The sequence below is a fragment of the Dipodomys spectabilis genome, unplaced genomic scaffold, assembly GCF_019054845.1.
Source record: "Dipodomys spectabilis isolate Male_0828 unplaced genomic scaffold, ASM1905484v1 ptg000017l, whole genome shotgun sequence".
NCBI lineage: Eukaryota > Metazoa > Chordata > Mammalia > Rodentia > Heteromyidae > Dipodomys > Dipodomys spectabilis.
Genome location: NW_024870694.1, coordinates 20,962,317 through 20,988,123, shown reverse-complemented (window position 1 = coordinate 20,988,123; position 25,807 = coordinate 20,962,317). Strand labels below are relative to the sequence as shown.

General features: G+C 53.6%; 2 protein-coding genes across 6 annotated transcripts; one reads left to right on the top strand and one right to left on the bottom strand.

Moving 5' to 3' along the window:
* Nucleotides 1–162: 162 nt before the first annotated feature.
* Nucleotides 163–10,091, top strand: Fam131a (family with sequence similarity 131 member A). Of its 5 annotated transcripts, XM_042667887.1 has the most exons (7): nt 244–331; nt 1,659–1,719; nt 2,718–2,860; nt 5,260–5,353; nt 5,581–5,763; nt 5,899–6,015; nt 8,330–10,091. In XM_042667887.1, the coding sequence occupies exons 4-7, from the start codon at nt 5,284–5,286 to the stop codon at nt 8,803–8,805; spliced, it is 846 nt and encodes a 281-aa protein (XP_042523821.1). In that variant the 5' UTR covers nt 244–331; nt 1,659–1,719; nt 2,718–2,860; nt 5,260–5,283; the 3' UTR covers nt 8,806–10,091. The 5 variants fall into 5 exon arrangements, with proteins under 5 accessions (XP_042523803.1, XP_042523821.1, XP_042523830.1 ...); XM_042667896.1 differs by lacking the exon at nt 2,718–2,860; XM_042667860.1 differs by lacking the exons at nt 244–331; nt 1,659–1,719 and adding an exon at nt 1,979–2,066.
* Nucleotides 10,003–25,118, bottom strand: Clcn2 (chloride voltage-gated channel 2). Its single transcript, XM_042667848.1, has 24 exons — nt 24,888–25,118; nt 22,512–22,668; nt 22,227–22,358; nt 21,747–21,875; nt 21,533–21,666; nt 21,363–21,440; nt 21,206–21,284; nt 20,929–21,054; nt 20,748–20,832; nt 20,555–20,656; nt 19,591–19,675; nt 19,306–19,461; nt 18,520–18,589; nt 18,146–18,256; nt 17,660–17,873; nt 17,243–17,376; nt 16,887–17,059; nt 16,692–16,791; nt 16,406–16,479; nt 15,889–15,948; nt 15,721–15,759; nt 15,462–15,566; nt 10,670–10,756; nt 10,003–10,548 (listed from the first exon to the last, which is right to left on the bottom strand). The coding sequence occupies exons 1-24, from the start codon at nt 24,957–24,959 to the stop codon at nt 10,354–10,356; spliced, it is 2,697 nt and encodes an 898-aa protein (XP_042523782.1). The 5' UTR covers nt 24,960–25,118; the 3' UTR covers nt 10,003–10,353.
* Nucleotides 25,119–25,807: the final 689 nt, after the last annotated feature.

Sequence of the window (25,807 nt, the reverse complement as noted above, 5' to 3'; positions counted from 1 at the left end):
CGAGGCTCCGCAGGGGCCTGGGCAGACCAACAGCGGTTTCCAGCTCGGCCTCAGGCCGGCCCGGCGTGCCCATGACGTGGGCCTGTGCCGCCCGCTCGGGGTGGAGACGCGGGCGGCCACGCCCCCGCGCTTACGTCACCGGCCCGGCTCCCTCTCCCGGGAGCGGCGGCGGATGCGCGGCTTCCCCCACCCCCCTCGCGGGCAGTCCCCTCCCCGGTGGTGGCCGCGGCCCGACCCTCTGCAAGGCGATGGCCCGGCCTCCGAGCGCGGGCTAGCGTGCTTGGGTGTCCCGCCATGGGCTGTATTGGCTCCCGGAGCCCGACGGGTGAGGGTAAGGAGCGGAGGCCCGGCACGGCTGGGGACTGGGCTGCGGCGCCTGGTTTGCGGGCTGTGGGTGGGTGGGGGCCTTGAGGAGGGGGCCGGTGTCGGGAGAGGGAGGAGCCTGCACGGGAAGGCGGGCCAGGCCAGGGGAGGGGAAGAGGAGGGGGCTAACGGACTGGGTTTGCTCCGTGGCCTGCCTCCTGAGCATTGCAGAGCAGACGCGTGGTCTCGCCGCCATCCTCCTGTGTGCCCACTGCTGGGGGTGGACCGAGAGGCACGGTCTTGGGAGAGGCTGGCAACCTGAGGCCCCTACATGTCTGGCCACTGGCAGTTGGCCTTGCACACCCACACACTCCCTTCTGCCTATAGCTCTCAGTGTCTCGGGAGTGGCTCTGCTGGGAACCTTCCTCTCCCTGCTGGGCTGCTGTCCTCTTAGGAGTCAGCCCGCAAACCTGGCCTAGCATCCTGGCCAGAGTTTGTGCCTAACATTTGCCCCCCCTTCTGAGTCAGCTGGTTGATAAGGAGGACTGAGGCCCCATGTGGGGCACCTGTCAGCATACAACTGTCTCAATTTCCTCCCCCCTCCCCACCAAAGACAAAACAAATCATTTTAACTTCGGGAAGAAAAAAGGGAGCCAAGAAAGAGATGAGAGCTTCCTTCCCCAAGCTTCTGGGCCCTGTATGGGTCTTGATTTTCACGAATTGTGATACATGCAGAGGCGTATGTTTTGTGGGTCTTCTAGCCTACTTGATTTCAGTGTTAAGGATTTCTCCAAAGCCAGGCAGGGACTTGTGACATCGAAGACTGGGTTTGGAATGGGTCCTTGGACCTTTAGGGAAAGTGGTCGGTTAACACAGATCTGATCTTAGTGTGATTGGTTCTTGAGGTTCTTTAGAGTTTATAAACTCTTACTGAGATTTGCACTTTCCTTGAGGAATTCTAGCTTGTGTGTGTGTATGTTTGCATGTTTGCATGTGTTTGTGTGCCAGTCTTGGGGCTTGAACTCAGGGCCTAGGCACTGTGCCTGAGCTTTTTATGCTCAAGGCTGTGGCTCTAACACTTGAGCCACAACTCCATTTCTGGCTTTTTGGTTCTTAATTGGAGTCTCATGGACTTACCTGTCCCAGCCTCTTGAGTAGTTAGGATTACAGGCATGAGGAATTCTGGCTACTTGGATTCCTCTGGCCTGATCCCTCTGGCCTGCTTGGAGTTCAGGAAGTCATCCCTTCCTGTAGTGGGGAGTGTGGCTGACCTCAGGACTGGTCTAAAGAGTCCTAATTTGGTATTGGCTGTGGACCAGGAACAGCCTATAACCTGTCTTCCTTCTGGTTGGTAGCATTTCTGGGGACCACCAGCTGGCTGAGGCTCAGGGACAGAGACGGCTGCTCCAGCTAAAGGTCAGTTGTGATGTCTATGGCCTGTTGGCACTGTCTAGGGGATGGGCCTCAGCTCCCCAATCCCAGAGAGCTTGGCTAGGGCCCTGGTACTCCCACCTTCTCAGAGCCACGAGGCAGGAGTGTTCTCCTTATGTGACTAGGCACAAGTTCCAAGTGGGGAGGGGACTGGCTCAGCATCCGGAGCCAAAACAGGAATAGAACTGGGAGCTGAGCCTGGAGCAGTTCTGGGCTTTTGGTTCTCCGCATCAACACAGCCAGCATGCCTATGATTTCTGTGCTGGGGAAAATGTTTGTGTGGCAGCGAGAAGGGCCTGGAGGAAGATGGACTTGTCAGACAAGTCGCAGAGGTGAGACCAGAGACCGTTGATGTGATCTGGGAGGTGAAGGGGAGCTGAGGAGTAATGTGCTCAGATGGCAAGAGGAAAATTACTCTGGCTTAGGTATTAGGAGCAGAAACAAGGAGAGCCTGCCTGGGGCCAGAGGGGGCATCCAGAAAAAGCTTTCTGGACGGCTGGGGATGGGGGGGGGATTCATGGATTTTTCAAGAAAGATTGAAGAGCTTTGGACCAGCTGAGGCTGGTGAGAAAAGCCAAGGCAGCAGGAGAAAAGGAAGGGCAGCAAGCCTGCAAAGGGTCCCAGACTGGTAGTGGGGTGGAAGGGTGAGGGGAAGGGAGTGGTGGGAGAGTTCGGTGTGCCTTCCAAGAGGGGTAAGGAGGCTGAGAAACTGGGAGGTTTAGATTTGCGCTACCTTTGGGTTTCACTCTAGAGTTTTGATGGCAAAATGTTTGTAGAAGAGGCCCCATGGGTTGCGACAAAATGGCCCCAGTCAGAGCTGTAGGACCAGGGGCTTTCAGAGTTGTGGATGGCACCAGGTGGTCCACTGGTATTCTGGGAGATGGGGGAGGGGACGGCAAGAAACGATAGATAGCACAGCGCCGGATGAAAGGGAGGATACTGGCAGAAGTGGAAACCAGCTGAACAGCCTTTCCCCTACTCAGTGGCCTCGGACCCCGCGTGGGCTGTGGAGTGGATCGAACTTCCTCGTGGCCTCTCGCTGTCCTCCTTGGGATCTTCTCAGACCCTCCGAGGCTGGAGCCGGTCCTCCCGTCCTTCCTCTGTGGACAGCCAGGACTTGCCGGAGGTGCTGGGCTCCTTATGATGGTGGGAGGAGAAGGACGGCATCCACATTTAGGAGATCTGTATTCCCCGCCCCCGCCTTGCCATCCTGCTCCAGGCTCCCTTTTCCTGCAGGCGGAGGCGCTATCCGGCCGGCAGACCGAAAGGCCGCCTCCGCGCCGGTCTGCTCCGCCTGGCTTGGTGCCAGCAGTGGGTGGGCCTGCTTAGGCCTTAGGCGCTGACGTCAGCGCATCCCTGGCCGTATCCCAGGAGACCCTGTTGCATGGTGATGGGTTGCCAGGGAGACATACACCTATTCTCTGGGTCTGGGCTGCATCTGCGCAGAATGCCAGGCATCGATGATGCTGGGTGTGTTAGGGGAGGAAGGGAGAACAAACCAAAGAAGAACCCCTAAGGTGCGGGGGTGCTTCTGTGCCAGGTCTGGCCAGAGGCTACAGACCCTACCCTGTGGGTCCTATTAGCCAGATTCTCAAGAGGAGGGAAAGAAGGTGGGCTTGAGGTCAAAGGGGCAAGAGGAGGTAACTTCTTGAGAGGGATGGGGATGTGCCTCCACTCTTTCCGTGGAAGGAAAGTTTAACTGGGGCTTGTCAAGGATCACTGAGCTGGGCGCAGGATGGAGTTAGGAACCAGGTGGATTAGACCCAGCCCTGTCATCCACCCACTGCTGCCTCAAGCCATGTAAGGGCAGTGCTGGAGGAGGCTGTCAGAGAGGAGAGTCAGTGTGTGAACTGCAAGCATTATTAGGAAGTGGCTCTAGGCAGGTCTTCAGTGGTAGAGAATATTTGGTCAGGCGATGATGGCTTTCTTGATTATTAAAAGTTTACTTTTTCGGGGCTGGGAAGGTGGCTCAGTGGTAGAGTACTTGCCTTGCATGCATGAGGCCCTGGGTTCGATTCCTCAGCACCACATAAGCAAAAAGAAAAAAGCCGGAAGTGGTGCTGTGGCTCAAGTGGTAGAGCGCTAGCCTTGAGCTGAAGAGCTGAGGGACAGCGCCCAGGCCCAGAGTTCAGGCCCCACGACCAGACCCCCCCAAAAAAAAATAAAAAAAAAATAAAAGTTTACTTTTCCTGGAGGTGAGCAGACTGCCTACTGACAGGAAAGGTAGAAGAGTGGGGTTATTTTGGGCAGAGATCAGTGCTGGGTTCTAAGGAGGTCAAGGAAAAAGCAGGGACCTCACATAGTGGGGTTCTTTTAGTGCCTAGGTAGGAAGGCTGCAGTAATGTCACCCAACAGTGGAGGAGCCCAGTGAAGATTTCAAGAAGAGACAATGCTATGACCAGCCACACATTGAGGAAAATTATTTGTTTACATTTATACTTTGCCTTATTCATTCAGTTTATGCATTTTGAGAGATTACTCTGTATTGAGCAGTGTGCTAAATACTGGGGTGCAACAGTTACCACAACAGCGAGGGAGACCAACAAGAAATAAACGAAACAGGCTATAATCACACACTGAGATTAAGGGCCACAAATAAGATACATCAATAAAGGATAGTGATCTGTTGGAGACTACAGAGTGAGGGCAGACCACTGGCAGGGTGGCCAGGAAAACGCCTCTGAGAGGGTGTTTCAGCCAAACCTGGAAGAATGAGAAAGCTAGCCAGCCATGGAAAGAGGAAGGGAGGGAATGCTTACATACACAGTGTTCTAGGCTGGGAAAGTTTTAGTGGGGAGTTGCAGAGGTTGGGGGACTGTGAGTGTGCTAATGCAGGCAATGGCTACGAGGACTTGGAGAAGGACAGTGGCAATGGGGATAGAAAGGATGAGGGTAGTATCAGGGGTATCTTAGAGTTGGAATCCCCAGGTCTTCGTAACAGATATGGACAGGCAAAGCTTTAAGGGAGAATTGATGGTAATGCTAAGTTGGGAACCGTATTGGGTGGGAGGACAGTAGAGTGACTGCAAAGTAAGGAAGTTGGGAAGCAAGGCTAGATATGGGGAGGAAGGTTTCCATTTGGCTTTGGTTGTACTGAGAGTATGGCTGTGGTAGGAAATCTAGGAATAGTTACAACATGAATCTGAAGGCTGGGAGGAGAGGGGAGGGGAAGGAACCATAAGGAAGTTCCCAATACCATAACATTCTCTGTTTCTCCCTTCCCTCTCCTCAGAGGTCCCACTCCATGATTCTTCACTTCCTGACCTGCCTGCTTCCTGTCTGGGAGCTGGAAAGATGGAGGCTTAGCTACAGTTCTATTCCCTTGAGCCTGCCTTATCGCCCATTGATTCCTGGGAGGAGAGTTTGCTAGTCCTAGCTTCTACCCCAGCAGCCACTAGGGCATCTGTGCTGCCTTGGTATTCTTACCAGCACCCAGCTCCCTCTGATCCCTTGGATGGGATGTGGGCAGGTTGAGGGAAGGTCACTGCTGTCAGAAGGCACTGACCTTTTGATGTATCACTCAAGGTGAATGTTGGAGACACAGTCGCGATGCTGCCCAAGTCCCGGAGAGCCCTAACCATCCAGGAGATTGCTGCTCTGGCCAGATCTTCCCTGCATGGTATGCACCCTCTCTCATGTGCTGCCTACTTTGTCCTTTCTCTTCCCAGTTGCCTCTGTCTTTTGGGACTATTTCTTTTGAGCATTGCGGGGCTATCTCTTTTCTAATAGAACCCTAGTACTTCACCCAAAGGCACACAGGGATCCTAACTACCACCACCTTCCACTTTCCTGCCAGGTGTTCCCAGGCATGTGCCCTTACCAGAGTCCACCCTTTTCCCTATCCAGGTATTTCTCAGGTGGTGAAAGACCATGTGACTAAGCCTACAGCCATGGCTCAGGGCCGAGTGGCTCACCTCATTGAATGGAAGGGCTGGAGCAAGCCCAGTGACTCTCCTGCTGCCCTGGAATCAGCCTTTTCTTCCTATTCGGACCTCAGTGAGGGCGAACAAGAGGCCCGCTTTGCAGCAGGTGGGTGGCCCAAAGGGAGTCAGTTCTCACTTGTCATAGGGCCCCTGGCATGGGGGTTGGAGACTTCCATAACTGTCTCTCTGCCTAACCCACTTGTTCCTATGCTGATCAGTTCCCTGTCTCCCCGCCTGATAGGAGTAGCTGAGCAGTTTGCTATTGCAGAAGCCAAACTCCGGGCCTGGTCTTCGATGGACGGTGATGATTCCACCGATGATTCCTATGATGAGGACTTTGCTGGGGGAACTGACACAGGTGAGGGGTGGGCTGGGCAAGTGCTGCAGTCTGAGGTGGACCTGCCTGATAGACGTTGTCATTCTCTCGGAGTCACACCCAGGGCACCCTCAGCTTTTCCAGAGAGAGGAGGGTAGGCTCTATACAGACAGCTCAGAGGCAGGAGGGCTGGCCACTGTCATATGTAGGAAATTAGCAGGTGGAAATGGAGTAGCTATTTTTCTTCCATGTGTGCAGTTGTGCCTTGTGCAGTTCTCAGAATGATAGATAGATAGATAGATAGATAGATAGATAGATAGATAGATAGATAGATAGATCAGAGACCTGCTGGGTACTGGTGGATCATGCCTGTAACCCTAGTTAGTCAGGAGGCTGAGATCTAAGGATCATGGTTCTGAGCCACCCAGGGCAGAAAAATTAGAAACTCTTAGTTCCAATAAACAACTCAGAAAAAGCTGGAAAGCCGGGCGCTGGTGGCTCATCCTAGCTACTCAGGAGGCTGAGATCTGAGGATCGCGGTTCAAAGCCAGCCCGGGCAGGAGAGACCATGAGACTCCTATCTCCAATAAACCACCAGAAAACCAGAAGTGGCGCTGTAGCTCAAGTGGTAGAGCGCTCGCCTTGAGCTGAAGAGCTGAGGGACAGCGCCCAGGCCCAGAGTTCAAGCCCCACGACCGACAAAAAAAAAAACCACACACACACACACACACACACACACACACACACACACACACACACACACACACACACACACACACACACACACACACACACACACACACACACACACACACACACACACACACACACACACACACACACACACACACACACCAAGTTAGAGACCTTAGTGATGCCTGTGTAGCCCTGTGTCCAGGAGAGAGTCTGGGGTCCCTTTACCCTTTATTGAGGCAGCCTCTGTGGCAGGACACATGAGCCTCAGTGCAGTGCCTAGCACCTCACTGGGCAGCTGCTCCTAGGCAAACAGGAAGACATGCTGGGCTTGGACTCCACATGGCTCTGGCTCTAACTCAGTATCCTTGCATTCCAGCCTGTGGGCTGTGCTCTGGGCCAGCCCTTGCAGAGGGGACCCTGGGGGCTGTGCAGCTGCGCACAGCTTTCCTTTCATCTTTCTTTCCCTAGACTGACTTTCTCTGCAATTTCTGGGCTTGGGCCTCACAGAATCTTCATCCCTACTTCCTCTTCTTTGCCATTGAAGATGGCTTCTATCAATCTCCAACTCTCTACCTAATTAACAAGTTCTCCAAGATGACATACTCTACCTTAAACAAGGCCAGAGGCTGCTGTTGTGGATGCCTAGGCCCAAATGGAACCCTCACCCACAAATATTTTCACTTGATTCACTGCTTTGGATCTTGGGATAACTTGATCCAGGGCTGCTACCAGCCTATGTGGAAACTTTGAACAAGTTTTTTTGTTATTTTTTTTCTTCAACATCTTTTTTCTTCCCCTGGTGGTATTATTATTTAAACTCAGGATTTTGTGCTTGCAGGTGCTCTATTACTTGAGCTATGCTTCCAGTTCAGCATTTTGCTAGTTAATTGGGGATGGAGTCTTACAGACTCCAGATTGGCTTTGAACTTCAATCCTCCAGGTCTTAATCTCCTGAGTATCTGGATTATAGACATGAGTCACTAGTGTTGAACTTCAGCACGGTTTTTTTGTTTGATTTTTGGTGCAGGTCCTGGGGATTGAACTCAGGGCCTGGGTACTATCTCTGAACAACATTTGCTCACGGCTAGCATTCTCCCACTTGAGCCACAGCTTCACTTCCAGCTTTTTTGGTAGTTAATTGGAGATAAATCTCATGGGCTTTCCTGCTTGGGCTGGCTTTGAACTTTGATGCTCAGATCTCAGCCTTCTGAGTAGCTAGGATTATAGGTGTGAGCCACTGGCTGGCAGCCTAGCACTTCAGCAAGTTTTTAAAGGGCATCCCCTTTCTGGTGGACATATCCCCATGCCAGGACATGCTGCTTGGTGATCAGAGTGTGACTTACATTTGAACCCTTACTCACTGCTTGTGCAGTGGACAACCTGGAAGACCTTATGTGGTGTCCCTGTATTTGTTGTTTCCTATGTGCCAGATTTGTTCTCAACCCTATAAGGTAGGTATGAGTAGAATCCCTAATTCGCCATGGAAGGAACTAAGGCTTCAAAAACTGTGACTTGTCTGCGGTTACCCAGCTCCTATCCGTGTCCTCCCCCCAGCTAAGACAGAAATGGCTGGGGCTCAGGGAAGTGACTTTGTGGCTTCTAGGGTAGCCAGCATTTCAGTTGAGATGAGCTGTTGTCTTCTTTTCTCTCTCCCTCACAGACATGTCTGGGCAGCTGTCTCTGGGGTCCCACATCCAGGACCTCTTCACTGGGCGCCGATTCTCTCGGCCTGTACGCCAGGGCTCGGTGGAGCCTGAGAGCGACTGCTCCCAAACCGTGTCTCCAGACACCCTGTGCTCTAGTCTGTGTAGCCTGGAGGATGGGTTGCTGGGCTCCCCGGCCCGGCTGACCTCTCAGCTGCTGGGTGATGAGCTGCTTCTTGCCAAACTGCCCCCCAGCCGGGAAAGTGCCTTCCGCAACCTGGGTCCATTAGAGGCCCAGGACTCACTGTACAACTCGCCCCTCACAGAATCCTGCCTTTCCCCTGCTGAGGAGGAGCCTGACCCTTGCAAGGACTGCCAGCCACTCTGTCTACCACCAGTGGGAAGCTGGGAACGGCAGCGGCAAGCTTCTGATGTGGCCTCTTCTGGGGTGGTGTCCTTAGATGAGGATGAGGTGGAGCACGAAGAACAGTGACCCAAATCACGCCTGGTGGTGGCATGCGTCCCCTGGCTGCTGCTGGGGGCAGAGCCTCTGTGTCCACATATGGGCTCAAGGCTCTCAGTGAGCTCCGAAGCCTAGAGGGCTCCTGGGAGCACTCACTTCTCCGTTGTGTGTTTTGCATGAAAGTGTTTGGAGAGGAGGCAGGGGCCGAGCTGGGGGCGCATGTCCTGCCCCCACTCCTGGGGTTTGCCGGGGGTTGCCCGGGGCCCCTGGGGCATGGCTACAGCTGTGGCAGGCAGTGATGTTCATGTTCTTAAATCTAAAATGCCACATTTCCTCCTGGATGATGTGAACTCTTGGGGGGGGGGTGGGCTTCATTGTGACTGGCTGGGGGAGGTGGAGTGGGAGGGAGCTGGGCCACCTCCTCTTCCCCCCAGCCCCTCAGCCCCTCTCCTCTGCTTCTCTCCTCACCTTCAAGTCCATGTACAGTGCTTAATAGAACCACCTCCACCTGGGGGGGAGGGGGCTGGCTCCTGCCCTTGAGGAGCCTCTGGATTGAGTCACCCCCTAAGGGCCCCTAGCCCAGCTGGGCTTGTGCTGTGCTTCACTTCTCCATCATCTCTAAATCTTCTTCTTTTTGTTTTGTAAAGACAGAGAGTTTCTGGTCCGTTTTTTCAGTCAGACATTCTCTAGGAGGCATTGGAATGAGGAAAGAGAGTACCCTCCACCTTTCTCCTGATCCCCCACCTGAGGCCTGGGGCCCCTCCCCAGCCCTCCAAGGATGTGTGGGTGCATGCAGAGTTCTCTTGAGTGTGCAGCTGGAAGAAGGGATGGCTCTGATTGCTTAGAGCTGCGGCTTTGGTGTTCTTCTAGAGAAGGCCACAAGGGGGCCTCAGAAATGGCCAGGAAGCTGTCAATGGATGTCTGTGTCTGGCCAGAATTGTGCCAATGAGTGATATAGTCAGAGGAGGGAGTGCCTGTCCTTAGGGAGAGAAGGTAGTGCCTTTCTTGACTTAATGGAAAGCCACAGCCGCAGTACTAGGGCCCCTGCCCCAGCTAGGGTGTTAATGGCCAGGCAGTGGAGCCCTGTGGGACATCTACATTCCAAGGATACTGGACTCTGGATTTTTATGGCTGTGGGGAGGGTATGTGGCTGCAGAAATAGAAGCCTTATAGGCTTTGGCAGGTAAGAGGACCCAAGGTAAGAACAAGAGCCAATGGGCACAAGCATTCTATATATAAGTGGCTCATTAGGTGTTTATTTTGTTCTATTTAAGAATTTGTTTTATTAAATTAATATAAAAATCTTTGTAAATCTCTATATACATCTGGTCATTGTAGGTTCCAGTATAAACCCATCTTAGTTCTGCCCCTTTCCCCATCAAAAGGGAAACAAGGGTCACATGATACCAACCCACCCTTCCGGGACAGTACTTCCTGCTGCAGTGGGTGCTGAGTCAGATTGTAGGTAGGATGGCATGGGAGCAGTTGGCACCTGGGGTTCCAGGCTCTGGCTGCCGCTGCCTCCTACAAGGCAGAAGGAATACGGCCACTATTTTGCTAGGCTACTCATCAAGGGGTTCACTGGCACTTGTCATCGCTGTCCGAAGGGCTGCCTTCTCGGGGAAGGCCGTGGCGAGAGCGGGGTCCCCAGAGTGCATGCACCTCGGTGGTCTCTGTGTCACTGCTGCTGGTGGCACTGTCTCGGAAGCTGGCAAGAGGTGGCCGGACTTTCACACCCTGGGCCGTGACAGAGCCCTCAATAGCCTTCCGGAGCTGGAAAAGTGAGAGGGAGATGCTTGGACTCGGAGCTCCCTGCTCAGACTGCTCCCCAGGAGAGCCATGCAGAAGACTCCATGCCCTTTTGGAAGTAGCTCTGGTGGTCTTGTCACCTCACCTCCTTTAGGGTGACGATTCCAATGAGTCTGCCAATGCTGGTGACATAAGCGTGGTCCACCCCCAGCAGTGAGAAGATGGTATGAGTCTGCGGGTGGAGAGAAAATGCACTGGGCTTGGAAGTTCCGGGAGGAAAGGTGGGGTGTCTCAGAATCACAGGCCAAAAGGGTGTGGTGGAGGGGTTCTACAGATGTGGTGAGAAGGGACAGGATAGCCGAAGGGAAATTTAGCGTGGGAACGCTACTGTGTCCCTGGGCTTCAGAAACCTGTAAGCCAAAATCCTTCTGCTGCTGTAGTGGGGCCTTCCCATTCCCCTATTTTCCTTTCCCTGGGCCCCTCTCAGATAATGAAATGTGACCACTAAAGCTCTAGACATGGTCAGGCCCCCTGTTGAGGAGTGGCTTTTCCTGGGCCAGATGGCTTCAAAATGTGTCTCCTGACTCAGCAGTTCCTGGAATTTTGGCCTATCATTTATCTCAGCATTCCGAGTGCTTGTAAGCAGCCTCTTCATGTAAAGGATGAATCACTAGCTGTGGGGAGGGTACGAGGCTGCAGAATTAGAAGCCTGTAGGCTTTGGCAGATAAGAGGACCCAAGGTAAGAACAAGAGCCATTGGGCACAAGCATTCTATATGTAAACAGCTCAGGTCTTTGGCTCTTGAACTCACTTAAATTGTCTTAGAACTTGAAACTTTTTCTTATACTCTGAAATTAAATAGGAAGGGAATTCCAGAATGTTCTAACTTTCTCCATCTAAGGCATGACTGCACTTATGAAAAGAGTCAAAACGTAGAGGGGAAGGGGTGTTACTGCAGTTTGAACTCAGGGGCCTTGCGTTTGCTAGATAGGCAGCACTCAATCACTGAACCGTATCTATAGCCCTTTGTCGCACTGGTGGTTTTTTGAGATGGGGTCTCCCTGTCTGGGCCATGATTTATGTCTCATAGTTAGGATAACAGACATGGACCACTGAACCCAGATCTCAGTTAAGAATGAGTCTTACAGAAAACTGGAAGTGGTGTTGTGGCTCAAGTGGCTCAAGAGCTGATAGGCTCAGGGACGGCGCCCAGGCCCAGAGTTCAAGATCCACCACCACCACAGCAACAAAATAAAGAATGAGTATTGCAAACTTTTGTTGTTGTTATTGTGGGGCTTGAACTCTGGGCCTGGGTGCTGTCCTTCAGCTCTTCAACTCAAGGCAAACACTCTACCACTGGAGCCACAGTGCCACTTCCAGCTTTCTGGTGGTTAATTGGAGATAAGAGTCTCACAAACTTTCCTGCCCAGGCTGGCTTTGAACTGTGATCCTCAGATCTCATCCTCCTGAGTAGCTAGGATTACAAGTGTGAGCCACTAGTGCCCAGCTTGCAGTTTTTTTTTGAATGGGCTGGCCTAAAACCATAATCATCCCAATTTCTCAGTCTCTCAAGTAGTTAGGATTACAGGTATGATCCACCAGTACCTAGACAAGAAGTTATGTTTTGAACTTAGGTTCTTCTGTGTTCCTTTAATTCCCATAGTTATCCATTAGTTAGAATCATATCTACATACTATAGTTAGCCTTCATTTCCTTGTCTGTTCTAGAAGGAAATCTTTATTGTAAGGGTTGTAAAAACATGATTTATTACCTCCCCCCCCCTTTTTTTTTTTGGTACTCCTGGGGCTTGAACTCAGGGCCTGAACACTGTCCCTGAGCTGCTTTTGCTCAAGGCTAGTGCTCTACCACTTAAGCCTCAGTGCCACTTCCAGCGTTTTCTGTTTATGTGGTACTGAGGAATCAAACCCAGGGTTTCATGTATTCTAGGCAAGCACTCTACCACTAAGCCACATTCCCAGCCCTAGCCATGTCTTTTTATGGTCAAATTGTTCTTCTCATCTTCTCTCAAAAAGCCTATTAAAAAATAATTTCCTTGGACTTTTTTCCTCTACAATCTTTTTTTTTTTTTTGGGTGCCAGTCCTAGGTCTCAGGGGCTGGGTGCTGTCCTTGAGCCCTTGTGCTCAAGGCTGGGGCTCTACTACTTGAGCCATAGCTCCACTTCTGGTTTTTTGGTGTCTAATTGGAGATAAGAGCCTCATGGACTTTACTGACCCAGATGGCTTCACACCATGATCCTTAGATTTTAGCTTCCTGAGAAACTGGGATTACAGGCCATCGGTGCTCAGCCTTTTCTCTACAATCTTAATCAGTGAACTCTGGCAGGTGCATTGTAGGTTTCCACCCCACTTGTCTGTGGCACTTTGCCAGTTTGCCAATCCACTAGTTGCGTTTCTAGCATTGTCCCCGACAGCTTCCCTCAATGTGTTCCCCAGGACTGGGCTACAATGTCAAAAAAAACAAAAACAAAAACCATCAACAATGGTTCTCCTACTTTCTGCTTCCCTTCTCTCCAGGTAGACTCTGCCGTCCTGTGGACTTTCTCAAACTTGAGGAACACCAAGGCTCCTTAGGATAGCCCCTGGAATCTTCCCAAAGCCAACCCCAGGCTGGCTTTCCAGTCTTAGATTCTGCCCTGAACCACAGCTTCCAGTCTTACATAATTTCTCATTTTTTTCCTTAAAATACCTATCTTTTCCCACACTTCCATCCTTCCCTTGTTATACGCCCTCCACTGTTCATTTCAGTCTAAGTGGAGTGGTAGTTCCTAACATTGAATATTTGCTATGTGTCAGGCACTGTTATAAATCCTTCACACGTCTGAGCTCTTCAATGAGGCATGATCACAACTACAGATAAGGAGGTGAAGCTGAAAGCAAGCAGCTAAGGTATTGATGAGGTTACCCAGTGAAGTCACTGGCTGGACAAGTCTGGCCCCCCAACTGACGCTCTTCACCTTTAATAAATGAGGTAGCTAGCTGGCATGGTGGCCAGTGGCTGCACAGTTTCTAAATGGTCTCCGTGTACTCTCCCTCCTCTCCAAAGCTCCCCTCTGAACTGAGTTGGGCTACCACTTACTGGTTTCTCAGGCTTGTAACAACATTTTAAATTCTAATCTTTTATGTTCTTATCATTCTAGTTCTCTGTACTTGTATAAGTCAGTCCCTCAAAGGCTTCTTCTCCTTCCTTTGATTTTTAAGTTTGTAACAAATGCTTACTTTGTTCTTTTTCATTTTAATTTAATTAGACACCAGGGAGCCTACTGGAAGGCCCAAATTTCTTGAGCCTGGGAACAGTGAACTCACAGGGAAAGGGACAACATGGCCTTCTGAAAGAATCCTGGGAGCAGGGCCAGGAGATCTGGGTTTGACTGCTAAACTGACTCAAGCAAATGACCTCCTCATTGCATGCCTCAGTTTCCCTAGGTAGTAAAATGGTTTAGGCCACTGGCTTTTTTTTTTTTTTTCTTTAAACTCAGGGCTTTGCTTGCTCCACTGGCACGCTACCACTTGAGCCACACCTCCCGCCAGCCTGGGTTTCTGATGGTTATTTTGGATATCGAGTCTTGTGGACTTTTCTGATTTGGCTGACTTTGGACTGCAATTCTCTAGATCTCAACTTCCTGAATAGCTCACAGGTGAGCTACTGGCACTCAGCTGCCCATTGTGTGTTGATTCAGACTATCTACCATTCCAGGCCCAGTTCTGTTACTAGCTGTGTGACTTTGGGCAACTTGCTTGATCGCTCTGAATCGTCTATAAAAATTGGGGTATCATAATATCTATTTTCCTATGTGGTTGTAATAATTAAATTACACATGAAGAGCTTTGGAACATTATAAGCACACACACAGAAAAAAGTCAGTATCGTGAGCATCACCAAGTATGGCTGTCTGAGGACTAAGATAAGATTGACTACTGTGGAAAAATCGTTAAGAGATCTTAGAAAGAAAGGCTTTAGAGAAAAGCAAACATATTGTCTTCAGGCCCATCTCCTTTTCTCCACTCACTTTGATCTGAAGTCTTTATCTAAAGGCTACAAGTTCCTTTATTATCCTTTGTTTTTTGTTTCTATCTTGTCCTCTGTCCTTCCTGCCTCACCCTCTGCTTGTGTGCATTATTCTCGCTCTTTGGTAAAACTTGTGTCTAAGCTACTAAGGCTACAGGCCCTGGGAGTATTTACTCATTGCCCAGCCCCTCTCCCTCCAATGGAGGCTTGTATGTACACTGTCGGAAAGGCAGCTCTCCCATACATCAGCTTATGCCTTCACCTGACCTGCAGTGCTCTCTAGAGCTCCCCCTCCCCCCAACTTCCAATGTGTGCCTCCCCCATCCCGGTCTGTTAGTGCTGCACTTCTGCAGCAGTTGTGGGCCCTTCTGCCCTTCTGCTGAGCTATCTTCCTGAGTCCCTACCAGTGTTCCTTTGACCTACATGAAATCAGACTTTCTGGGGTCTGACATTCCAAGCCCCCCACCGGGCGTTCCTCTCCTTTGTTTATCTCTTCCCTGCAGTCTCCCCACCCCTGCTTGGCTGTTTGCTAGCTTGTTTGTTAGATTTTCTTATCCCGCCTGTTTCTCACCCATTTTTTTCAGCGTGGGTGTATCAGCCTCGTGGGGCTCTGGCAGCCTCCTGCCTAGCTCTGACCGTGGCCTGGCCTTTTGGCTTGTACCCAGCTCAATCTCTGTCTTTGTTGTTGCTTTGGTCGACAGTTCCCTGGGGGCGAGGCTGAGCAGAGGAAAAACGATGTGATTCGTGGCTCCACCACGGAGCAGGACAAGGCTAAGGGCCAGTCTCCCTGTTGTCTAAAGCAATGTGTCTGAAAAAACATCTCTGTACAGACAGAGCCTACTCTCTCCCCATTCCTTGCCCACTGGCCTGAGTCCAAACGTGTGTGGGGTGGGGATGGGGGTGCAGGTACCTTGTGCAAAGAGGTCCGTTCTACCAGCTGGAAGGGGGCGGGATCAATCTTGCAGTCACTGAAATTGACAGGTTCATCTAACTGCTGTTCTTCCCACTCCAGAATCTGAGGGGAAGAGACTAAGAGTCAGGGAGGAAGTGACCCTCACTTCCCTGAAAGTTGGCCGGTTCCTTTCCCTCACCCTGTGGTTCCTCCCATCACCAAATGGTGACTGACCACACCTAGGAAGAAACAGGGTCCAGAGTCCAGTGGCACCTACCTCCTCAGGGCTCATCTCTCCTTCCAGGCCGGAGTCACTCTGGGAGGGAGGGAGGGAGAAAGGGAAGAAGGAAGAAATAAGGTGAACTAGCTCTACGAGGCTTTCCTCATTTAGATGGGGCCTTCCCTACCCACTGTTCCTGACTGCAAGGAGAGAGGGGACACGTACCGCCAGGGAGATTCGGACCCGCTTCAGCTTGCGCTTGTCACAGGATTCAGATTTCTCCAGCTTTGTCAGAGCCAAGGCAGAGAGGAGTTTAGGTTAAAGGGAGATGACAGGCAAAAGAAGTGGTGGAGTCCACGGGGAAAGGAAACATGCAAGGCCAGAACAGACATCTAGGAAAGCTGAGAACGGGAGGCACCACGGGATTAATAGAAAGGGTCTCTTGAATCAAACAGAACTAGTAGAAGGCAAGCTGGAGCTGGGTATAGATGGCTCACACCTGTACTCCTAGCTACTCTGGAGATTGAGATCTGACAATCATGGTTCGAAGACAGCCTGGGCAGAAAAGGTCTGAGAGAGTCCAACTCTAATCAGCAAAATGCCAGGCTGGAGGTGTGGCTCAAATGGTAGAGCAACAACCATGAACAAGTGAGTAGATGGCCCTGAGTTCAAGCACCAATACTATATCCCCCCGCCTCCCCCCAAAAAAAGGTAATCAGGAGGAGTCCTTCCAACCACTCACCTCGGAAGCAGCCTCCGGAGGTGGACTGCCACAGAAGAGGCTTCTGAGGGCAATGCCTGTAGACTCCCCACTGCCTGTGTTCCCAAACACAAGGCCCAGGAAGAGCCACATCAAGTTTGGGAATAGGACCAAGGAGAAGGCAAGAGGTGGGAGGAGGCATCCCAGTTTTCCCACCTGGGCAGAGTTTTCCAGCTGGGATGAGCTCCAGCAAAAAGGAATTGGGAAGGGGCCAAGGGACTGTGGTGGCCTGGCTCTGGCTGTGTCTGAGGTGGAGGGAGTGGCTCACCTGTGGGACTTTCCTTGTGGTTTGAGGTGTTGCTGGGCCCCCTCTTGAGAGCAGGCTTCAGGGGTTTGTGTATCTCCCCACGGGAGTCCTCTGTGTTCACCTGGGGGCAGGGAGGAGCTGAGGAGGCTGTGGCCCAGAGACACCCTTTAATAATTAGTGACAGGTGTGTGTGGCTGCGGAGCTATTTTCCCTCACCTGAAAGCGGACAGAGGACTCAGGGCTGGGAGGACTCTCCTGGTCAGAGGGCGGGGATGTCTGGACCTTCCGCCGTTCCTGCATGTACTGCCGCCGCCGAGCTGGGCTCAGCTGGGCCCCCAGTAATGCCACTACCTGTGAGCGCTCGATGGAACCAAGCAGGATCATGGACTCTGGACAGAGCAAGTAGAGGACTCAGGAGTAGGGGTGAAGCCTTCCCACCCATGTACTCTCATACCCACACACCATAGGGGGACCCCAGCTTGACAAGTGTCACCCCTTTTGGACCAAGTAGTCTGGTCCTGAGCTGCCTGTCCTTTGCTGGGCAGGGCCCCTGGGATGCCTCCTGGCCTTACCAGGGGACTCCACTAAGGCCAACATACGGCCCTTGGTCCTGTGCAGTGCTACCCGCAGGTCCCGGAAGGTGCAGCTGAGGGCCACATGGGGAACGTCCCGAACCATGATGTCCTCCACTCGCACCCGGTATTGCCTGGGGGCAGAGTAGAGTTTGAGGTTGGCATGGGGAAGATCACCCAGAGCACCACTGAGGAAGAACCCAGGGCCCCAGTAGGACAGGGATTAATGGTGCTCTCCACCCGTCTTTCCCATCAGTGAGGGCCAGCTACTGTGCTCCCAGGATGAGGGATTCTCAGAAGAGGGAGGGAGCAAGGTGGCCAGTCTCCCAGCCTTATTGGATCCAAGTGGTTTTGAGGGGTCCTGGGAGGCCTTTTGCCCCTCACTCCCATACCCCCTTGGCACCCAGCCCTCCATACTGGTGGCGGCCCCAGCCCAGCTCAGGCAGGTAGGGCAGCTTTTTGATCCTGATGATGCTGTCGTAGAGGGAGGGCTGCAGGCTCTGGGCAACGGCATTGGCCAGGATGACAGCAATCATGACAGGTAGAATGTGGGCGATCTGGCCTGTGAGCTCGAACACGATCACGGCCGTGGACACTGTGTGTGTCACTGCTCCTGCCAGTGCAGCAGCCCCTGGGAACAGCCACACTCAGTCTTCAGGGCCCAGCCTTTAGAAGACCTTCCTTTCCCCAGGTAGCCCCCCACCCCCACCCCACACTGTCCTGTGTAGTCCTTTGTATGGGGTGTCTGCATCTGCCAGCAGGGGGCACCAGAGCCCTAGACTCTGATTAGGTCAGGAGGCTTTGAAGGCAGGGGCAGACTAGGGTCATTGTCGAAGGGGTAGGTACTTGCTGAGCATGAGCAAGACCTGCAAAACAAACCAATAGACAGACCCAGGCACTCACCAACCACTGCATAGCCTCCAGGCACAATTCGGTAGGTGCTACTGTCTGTGTGAATGCCATCTGGGAACCAGGCAGCCATGCTTTCACCCACCAGGCGTCCAAATGCTGCTCCTTCAGGGAGGGGGGTGGGAAGAGAAAGAGGTAGTGGAGGGGGAGGGCAGGGGGCACTAGGAAGAGAGAGGGTCAGAGGGTAGGGGAGGGGAGGGGCCAGGGGGTCACTCAGTGCAGGGGTCAGCCCTGCAAGGGTGGGGGTTTGGGCTAGGGCTGGACCAAAACCCACTCCTGGGCATAGAGGGGACAGCCAAAGGATGGCCAGAGGGTAGGGAGGGTGCAGGCTGGGTGGACAGGTCGCCCCAGAGAAGCCCCAGACTCACCAATGACAAAGACAGGCATGAAGGCCCCACAGGGCACTGGGATGGTGGTAGCCAGTGCAGACATCCAGAACTGCAGTTACAATTTCGTCTTAATTTTTTTTTTTTTTTTTGCTGGTCATGGGGCTTGAACGCAGGGCCTGGACACTGTCCCTGAGATTTTTTTGCTCAAGGCTAGTACTCTACCACCTTAAACCACAGCTGTACTCCCAGGTTTTAGGTGGTTAATTGGAGAAACAAGTTATCATGTACCATGGACTTTCCTGCCCAGGCTGGCTTTGAACCTCCATCCTCAGACCTCAGTCTCCTGAATAGCTAGGATTATATACAGGTGTGAGCCACCAGCACTTGGCTGGGTTTTGCGTGTGTGTGTGTGTGTTTTGAGACAGGGTCTTGCTATATAGTCCTAGTCAAGACTGGCCTCAAATTCACAATCCTCCTTCCTCTGCCTCCTGAGCACTGAGATTACAGGCAGATGCCACCATACTTGGCATTGACAGATAGAGTCTTCCCTCATATCCCCTAATCCCAAGAGGTAAAAGGAAGGAGCAGGACTCTAGAACCAGATAGCCTGGGCTTAAATCCTCACACCACCTAGATGTGTGATTTGAGGCCAATTAACCTCTTGTGCTTTGACTCCCTACCTTTAAGACAGGGAAAATGCCTCTCTTGAAGCTTTGCTGTGAGGCTCACAGGACTTAATACATGGCAAGTCCTTCAAACAGAACCCCTACCTAGTGACCTAGGCAGATGCCATCAATATTTGAATGAATATATAAGAAGCTCTACCTTCATGAGAATAAAGATGACCAGAGTGAGGAAGACATTGGCGCGCGGTGGGCTCCAGGCCTGTGAGGTGCTGGGAAGTTCTAGATCCTCCACCAGGCCCTGGCGGACCCATGTCCGGTTGTCAAACAGGGTGACCAGTGTCTCTTTCTGTGACAGCTAAAGCAAACAGGTGTATATCAGGCCAGGGCTCAGACAGAATGTTGGGAAGGGGCCCACAAGAATTCATGGCCATGCTGGGGCAGTTGGCTTTGGGAAAAAACACGTTTTTGTTCTGCCTAAGGTTACCTGTCCGGCCATGAACTGTCCAAAGCCAGGGGGAAAGGTCAGAGTGGAGATGAGCAGGGTCACCAGTGCTGGGAAGAGCAGGCGCCTAGAGGTGTACATTTCACAGTATCAGACATGGGTGGCTCCCTTGTATGGAGGGTTGGGCACCTGTAGGCACATATCTCAGGGCCAAGGCCAGAGCAGAGTCTGGGCTCTTACATGAAGCACACAGTCCCAGGCGAAATTCCCTTTTGCTACTTATGACATGGCAGTGCCAAAGACAATGGTAGATGGGGAATGGGGAGATATAAGTGTGTGTGTGTGTGTGTGTGAGATCTGACCCAAAGGTCTTTCTGTCTCTCCTGACTCCATAGCAGGTAGCAGCAGCAGTCCTTTCTGAATTGTGACTCCACCTCTGCCCTCAAAGAGCCCTTGCTGAAGAGCAGGTTGTGTGAGGGATAGAGATATTTCCACCTCTCTGTGTGTCTCTGTGTCACTCAGAGTGTCACTTAGAGTGAAGATCAGTGTGGAGGCATCTGGGGTCACAGCAGTTGACTCCTACCCCCACCCCCTCTTCAGGATTTCAGTCCCAACAGAAGTCACATCTTGGGCTTTTCTCCTCACAACCCTTAGGTCACAAGTAAGAGAACTATGTTTCCAAGGATTAAAAAAAAGTACATCTATCTCACAGACCACAGGGTAAACTGAGGCTCAAACACTCTTCAGGGAAGCACTGCTATCTGGTTCAAGTTGGAGAAAGCTGCATTCTTTCATCACAAAATGCCCTCTGTTATTGACTAAAATCTCAAGTGTCCATCTTCAGGTAATTCACATATACATCATAATGTACAGTCAGCCCAAAGACACCACTGGCTGATTTCGCAGTGAAGTGCCTGGCCTCCTGTCTGGCCCCTCACTGACCCACACCCTGGGAAGCCCTCACACAGCCCAGTGTGTCCTGGAGAAGAGTCTATGGCTAACTCACTTCCTCATGAGGAAGCGGTTGATGGTCTTCTGCTTCCGCATCACCTGGACAATCTTCCGGTTCAGGTAGACAAAGAGGGCTCCTCCAAAGCCACTAGCAATACTGGAGAGGGGGGGAAATATCAGGGTATTGAGGGGGGAGTCTTCTCAAGGAAACTTCTTTTCCACCTGTCACCCACCCCTTAGCTCCTCACCCAATGACAGCAAAGGCTGGCAGTTCCTGCAGGTCAAAGGGGAAGTCCAGCCTGAACCGAGTTTTGAAGAGAGCAGTAATGGTCTCTGAAGGGAAGAATAGAGGGGAGGCAGGTCTAGCCTCATGGGTCCCCCAGCTGAACGACCTCTGCCCCCCCTCCCCCATCCTACAGGTGTCCCTACCTTCATCCCTGTTCCAGACTGCTAAGACCCGGAAGATGAAGGCACTGAAGGTGGCTGCAAAGAAGCCCCGCCAGTAGTTGCGCACAGCGAAAAAGGTAGAGGTGACCTCTATGCTGAATAGCACGCCTACAAGGAGCAAGGGAGAGCTGGGCTGGAGGCCTGGACCTGGGTGTGGGCCTGGACCTGGCCAAAGAACTCAGACCCAGAGAACAGCAAGAGGAGGGAGGAGAGGCCAAGGGCGGGTCGGGAGTGGCACTGACCACAGAGCCCTGCCTACCTCCGATAGGTGCGGCAAAGCAGCAGCCCACTCCCACAGCACAGGCAGCCGCCAGCATCTCTGTGTTCCGAGATTCATTCTGCCAAGAGTGGGGGCAGGGAGACATCAGCCCGGACTCAGCAACCCACCCTTTTCCCCTCCCTCTGGGTTCCCTTACCTCATAGATACCCCCAAAGAGGGAGAGGAACTTGCTGAGCAGAGCAGCACACATGCTTGCAATATGCACAAAAGGGCCCTGGAGGGTGAGGATGCATGGTAAGTGGGGATGTGGCCTGCCCCGACTTTAGCCTGGCCTCTTCCTCCACTTCAAGGGACTCCTTGAGTTACCTCTTTGCCAAGGGGCATCCCACTGCCCAGGGCACAGGTCAGCCCAATGACCTTAGCAACAAAGGTCTTGAGGGTGAGGTATTCTTTTAGCACCACTCCCCGAAGGATGGTCTTCATCTCAGGGATGCCCGATCCTGCAGGAGGTACATGCCCAGAACAGTCATTCGATGTACTGTTTATGAGGTTCCACCCCTGCCTTCCTCCCCTATCATACCGACAGCCTGAGGGGCCAGGATCTGTGTGAATCCGGCTGAGAAAGTGATAAGCACAACTGGGTAGGTGACCCAGGCCAGGTATTGGAGTAAGATGCTGGTGTTCAAGCCCCGGGACATCCACTGCTGAGCTGTGGGAAGACAACATGCTGCTGGACCCCCAATCCACACCCACTCCCTGCCCGGCCCCCAGGACACATTGACAAGACAAGCTCTCTCCAGGCACAGAGCCTGGACGCAGATGGCCAGATAAGGGCCCTAAAGGGCATTCCCTGGGACGAAGCCCACCATAAGTAAAAGGGGCAGCTGGACAGGAGAGGCAAGAAGTGGTGATCCATGGGAGTAGCAGTTGATTACGCCTGGCTAGGGAAAGTGCTCAGCAGCCAAGCAACCAAGACACCCCAAGAACTGTGGTATGGAGGAAGCAGACTAGGCCCCCATCCCAGGCCTCCCCTCCCCCACACCAGCCCTGGCTCCCTCACCCTGTAGACAGACAGCAATGGCATAGTCCATGGCCCAGCTGACCAAAGCCATAAGGAGTCCCAGCAGGACCAGGAAGATCCAGTCTTCACCAACCCTGGACGCTAAGAACTTGTGGCAGCGTACGGAACAGACTAGGGCAGGAAAGGGAAGAGCCATGGGGAGGGTGGCACCAAAATTCTCCTATCCCTTTCTCTGACTCGCCCCCTCCCCCATCAGCAGCTCTAAGGGTCTGTGCCCCACTCAGCACAGCACAGCCAAGTCCTCTGCCCCAATTCAAGTCTCACTGCGGCACGGAGCACATCGGCTCTGTCCATATTCCAGGAGCTCTGGGGGAGTCCGAGTGGAAGTGGGCCCTTTCCAGGGCTCAGGTCCTCCCAGGCGAATTCGAGCAGCTTCTTCTTTGGCAAAGGCCCCGAGTTCTTGAGTATACCGGCCATACATCTGGAGCAAGGGGGAGGATGTTGGCATCAGTGTGCAGGATTCAGTGGGAACACAGAGAGGACTCCTGGGGCCTGGGCATCCCCTTCTCCCAGCTTCCACTCTGTAAACCCCCTGTTGAACCCACAGTTCCCACTCTGCCTGAGAGTGTGGGAACAATGCACATTGCAGACTGTGGGGGCTGTCCTGGTCAGAGGGATGGAGACAGCCAAGGTACAGGGCCACAGCTCTGGGGGTGGCGGAATAATCAGTCTTCTCCCAGGCGAGGGAGAGGGGCCCTGAGGAGAAGTGGGAGGTAAAGCCCCGAGGATGGAAAAACCTAAGGCACAGACAGAAGGTGGGAGGAGGAAAGGTCAGAGAATGAGGGATGGTCAAGGGCATATGGGCAACAATAAGAGCCTGGTAGAGCTGAGGGCAGCCAAGATGGGCCTAGGAGCAGGCGGGGCCCCAATCCTTATCACGTTCCTGCTGGGCCTCTGGCCTGTGACCAACTCAGCTGCACTCCTCCTACCCACCCTAATCCCCTTGTCCCCATTCTCCACCCTTAACCTCCCCCCCCCCCCCACTAGCCTGCCAGCCCAGCTGGGAGTGGAAAGCCTCTCTGCATGAGTGGAGAGTATGTGGTAGTGGCTTTAGCTATACTGCCCCAGGCCCAGGGGCAGCACAGGCTGCTGATGGCAAGGCTGGGACTGGGGATGGTGGGGTGATGGGATGGGAGAGTCGCAAAGCTAAGGCTAGACCTGCCAAGCTGGGCATGTGTTGGGGGGTGGGGAGGAGTAGATTCCGGCTGCCACCCGCAGAGCTTCAGGACACAAAGGGCTCCTGTTGGGCCTAGGGTGTGGGGGGGGGAGGGAAAGATAGAGAAACACAGAGAGGGTGACAGATAGTGAGAATGGGAGAGGCAGAGGGGAAAGGAACTAGAGAGGAGGGAGGGTAACAGAGAAAAGAGGTACGAGAAAGCAAAACATAGGAGGGAGATGAATGGTGGCGCCGGGAGAAGGAAGAGAGTAGGGAGTAAAGAGACACAGTAAGTGGGAGGGGTGAGGGAGAGACAAAGGGGTAAGAGGGAGAGGCTGGAGCAGAGCGCTTTGCCAGAAGAGAGCTTGACCCTGAAAGCTCATTCCAGAGATAGAGACACAGGGAAGGCGATGGAGATATTGCTGGTGGAGAGACACCATTTCGGAACACAGGTGGCCTGGCTTCCTCCAGTGGACAATGGCCCTCTTCTAGGCCTCTGCAGTCTGACAGCTATCCCCCGCATGAGTCCAAGGGCTTGCCCCTCTACCCTTGGCTCTACGCTCACGTCTACCACCTCTACCGTCATCCAGTTTCAGAGTCACTCTCTCTGGTAATTGGGCACCTCCCTCCCTCAGTTACAACCCAGGCCCTCTCCTAGAGTGGTTCCTCCCTGCCACCTTCCTGAAGGGGCAAATTCCAGACCAAGCTGATAAAAAGGAGCCACAGGACCCATTGCTTTTACTTGTGTCCCCCACCCCACACATTAAGAAGGGCCAAATGGATTATTAAATACTAAGTAACTGTAATGGCTCTGAGTCAGCTCTGAGCATAGGACCCCTGCTTCTAATGGGGTCAAGGGACACCCCTAAGGCAGGTGGAGCTGCCTGCCCAGACCCAGCATGAACAAAGGTCCCAATTCCCACACCCAGTCCTGCTTCACCCATCCTCCTTAAAGCTTCGGTCCCCCAGGGTGGTAGGTCACCTTTCCCCTCAAAGGATCAACTGAGGGGTTCTTGCCAATGCTCGATTTTAAGCCCCCAAAGACAAGGGGTTGGGGCTGGGTTTGGATCTGATCATCTGTCTGACTACACACTCTTGACTCCTATGCCTACCCCAGTGCTGTGGACAAGGCAGACACGGAATGTCTTGAATGGTGGAGACTGGAGTGTGAAGAAAGTTCACGGGTGTGAATGGGGGTAGTGAGGTGCTGAGAAGAAAACGTGTGTTGGGGGCAGCCAAGGAAGGACACCTGGGACAAGCACTTGGTGTCATTGTCCTCCTCAGACCCCCAGGCTGTGCTAGAAACCAGCAAGCAGCTTTCCAACCCTTTGGCCCTGCAGCCTCTCAGACTTCCAAGCCTCAGTTTCCCCAGTTCAGAAGGCCGAGGGAGGGCTAGGGTAGCCCTCGATCCTCTCGCTTTCCGGGGCACCTGGAGCAGCGGTGCCCGAGCGCACCCTTTGGGGGCTCAGACCGGCTTCCCTTACCAGGGTCTGCTCGTACTGCAGCGCCCGAGGCTCCATCCCTTCCCCCGCCGCCGTGGCCGCCGCGGCCGCCATCTCCGCACACTGCCTTCTCGCCTCTCTCGGTCGCCGGGGTTCTGCCTCGGATTCGGCTCCCGGCCCGCAGAGCCCGCACCGGCACCCGTCCGGTCCCCGTAGCCGGGACGGCCGAGTGCAGAGTGCCGCGGGTCCCGGGCGGGCGCTGCAGGCGCAGCCTCCCGCTCGCGTCCCCTCCTCGGCGGGCGGGCCGAGGGCGGGACCCTCTGCGCCGCTCCGCCTGCCGGCCCGCGCGGAGGGGCCGGCCCAGCCTCGCCAGGGTCCGCATTGGGGCCGCCTTCCGGGCTCGGGAGAAGCTGCAGGGGGCGCTTGGAACGCGCGAGCCCGTGCCCACTGGCCGTGGAGGCCGGGGGGCAGAGGCGGAGGCACCCGGGTCCGGGGGAGGGCGGGTCTGGCTGGCACGTGGATGGGCCGGGCCCGGCCCCAGGCTCCCCGCGCGGGGCGGGGAGAGCCAGGAGATGCCGGGACTAGGTGGTATTCGCTTGGGGCTGCAGAACTGTCTCAATCAAGCTGTTCTGGCCCAACCTGTCAGGAACTGCCCCTTCTCGGCATCCCTTGAGGAACGAGAGGCTCAGGCGGCCCTCGGGGAGGGGGCAGGAGGCTCCGCTATCGGCCCGGGAATGCGGAGCAAGGCTGGGGGCGACTCAGAGAGGGACTGTGGGCGGTCTTCCACATCCCCACCCTTTCCTCCAGGTTCCCCCAGGGAGGTGCACCTGGAGTTGGTCGACCTGCCCGGGTGTGCAAGGGGTGGCGATGGGAGGGGCGGGGAAGAGGTGAGGCCCGAGGGAAGGGAGCTCTTGGTGCTGGGGAGGCCACTCCTGGGAGGCGGGTGTGGGGTGGGGTGGGGG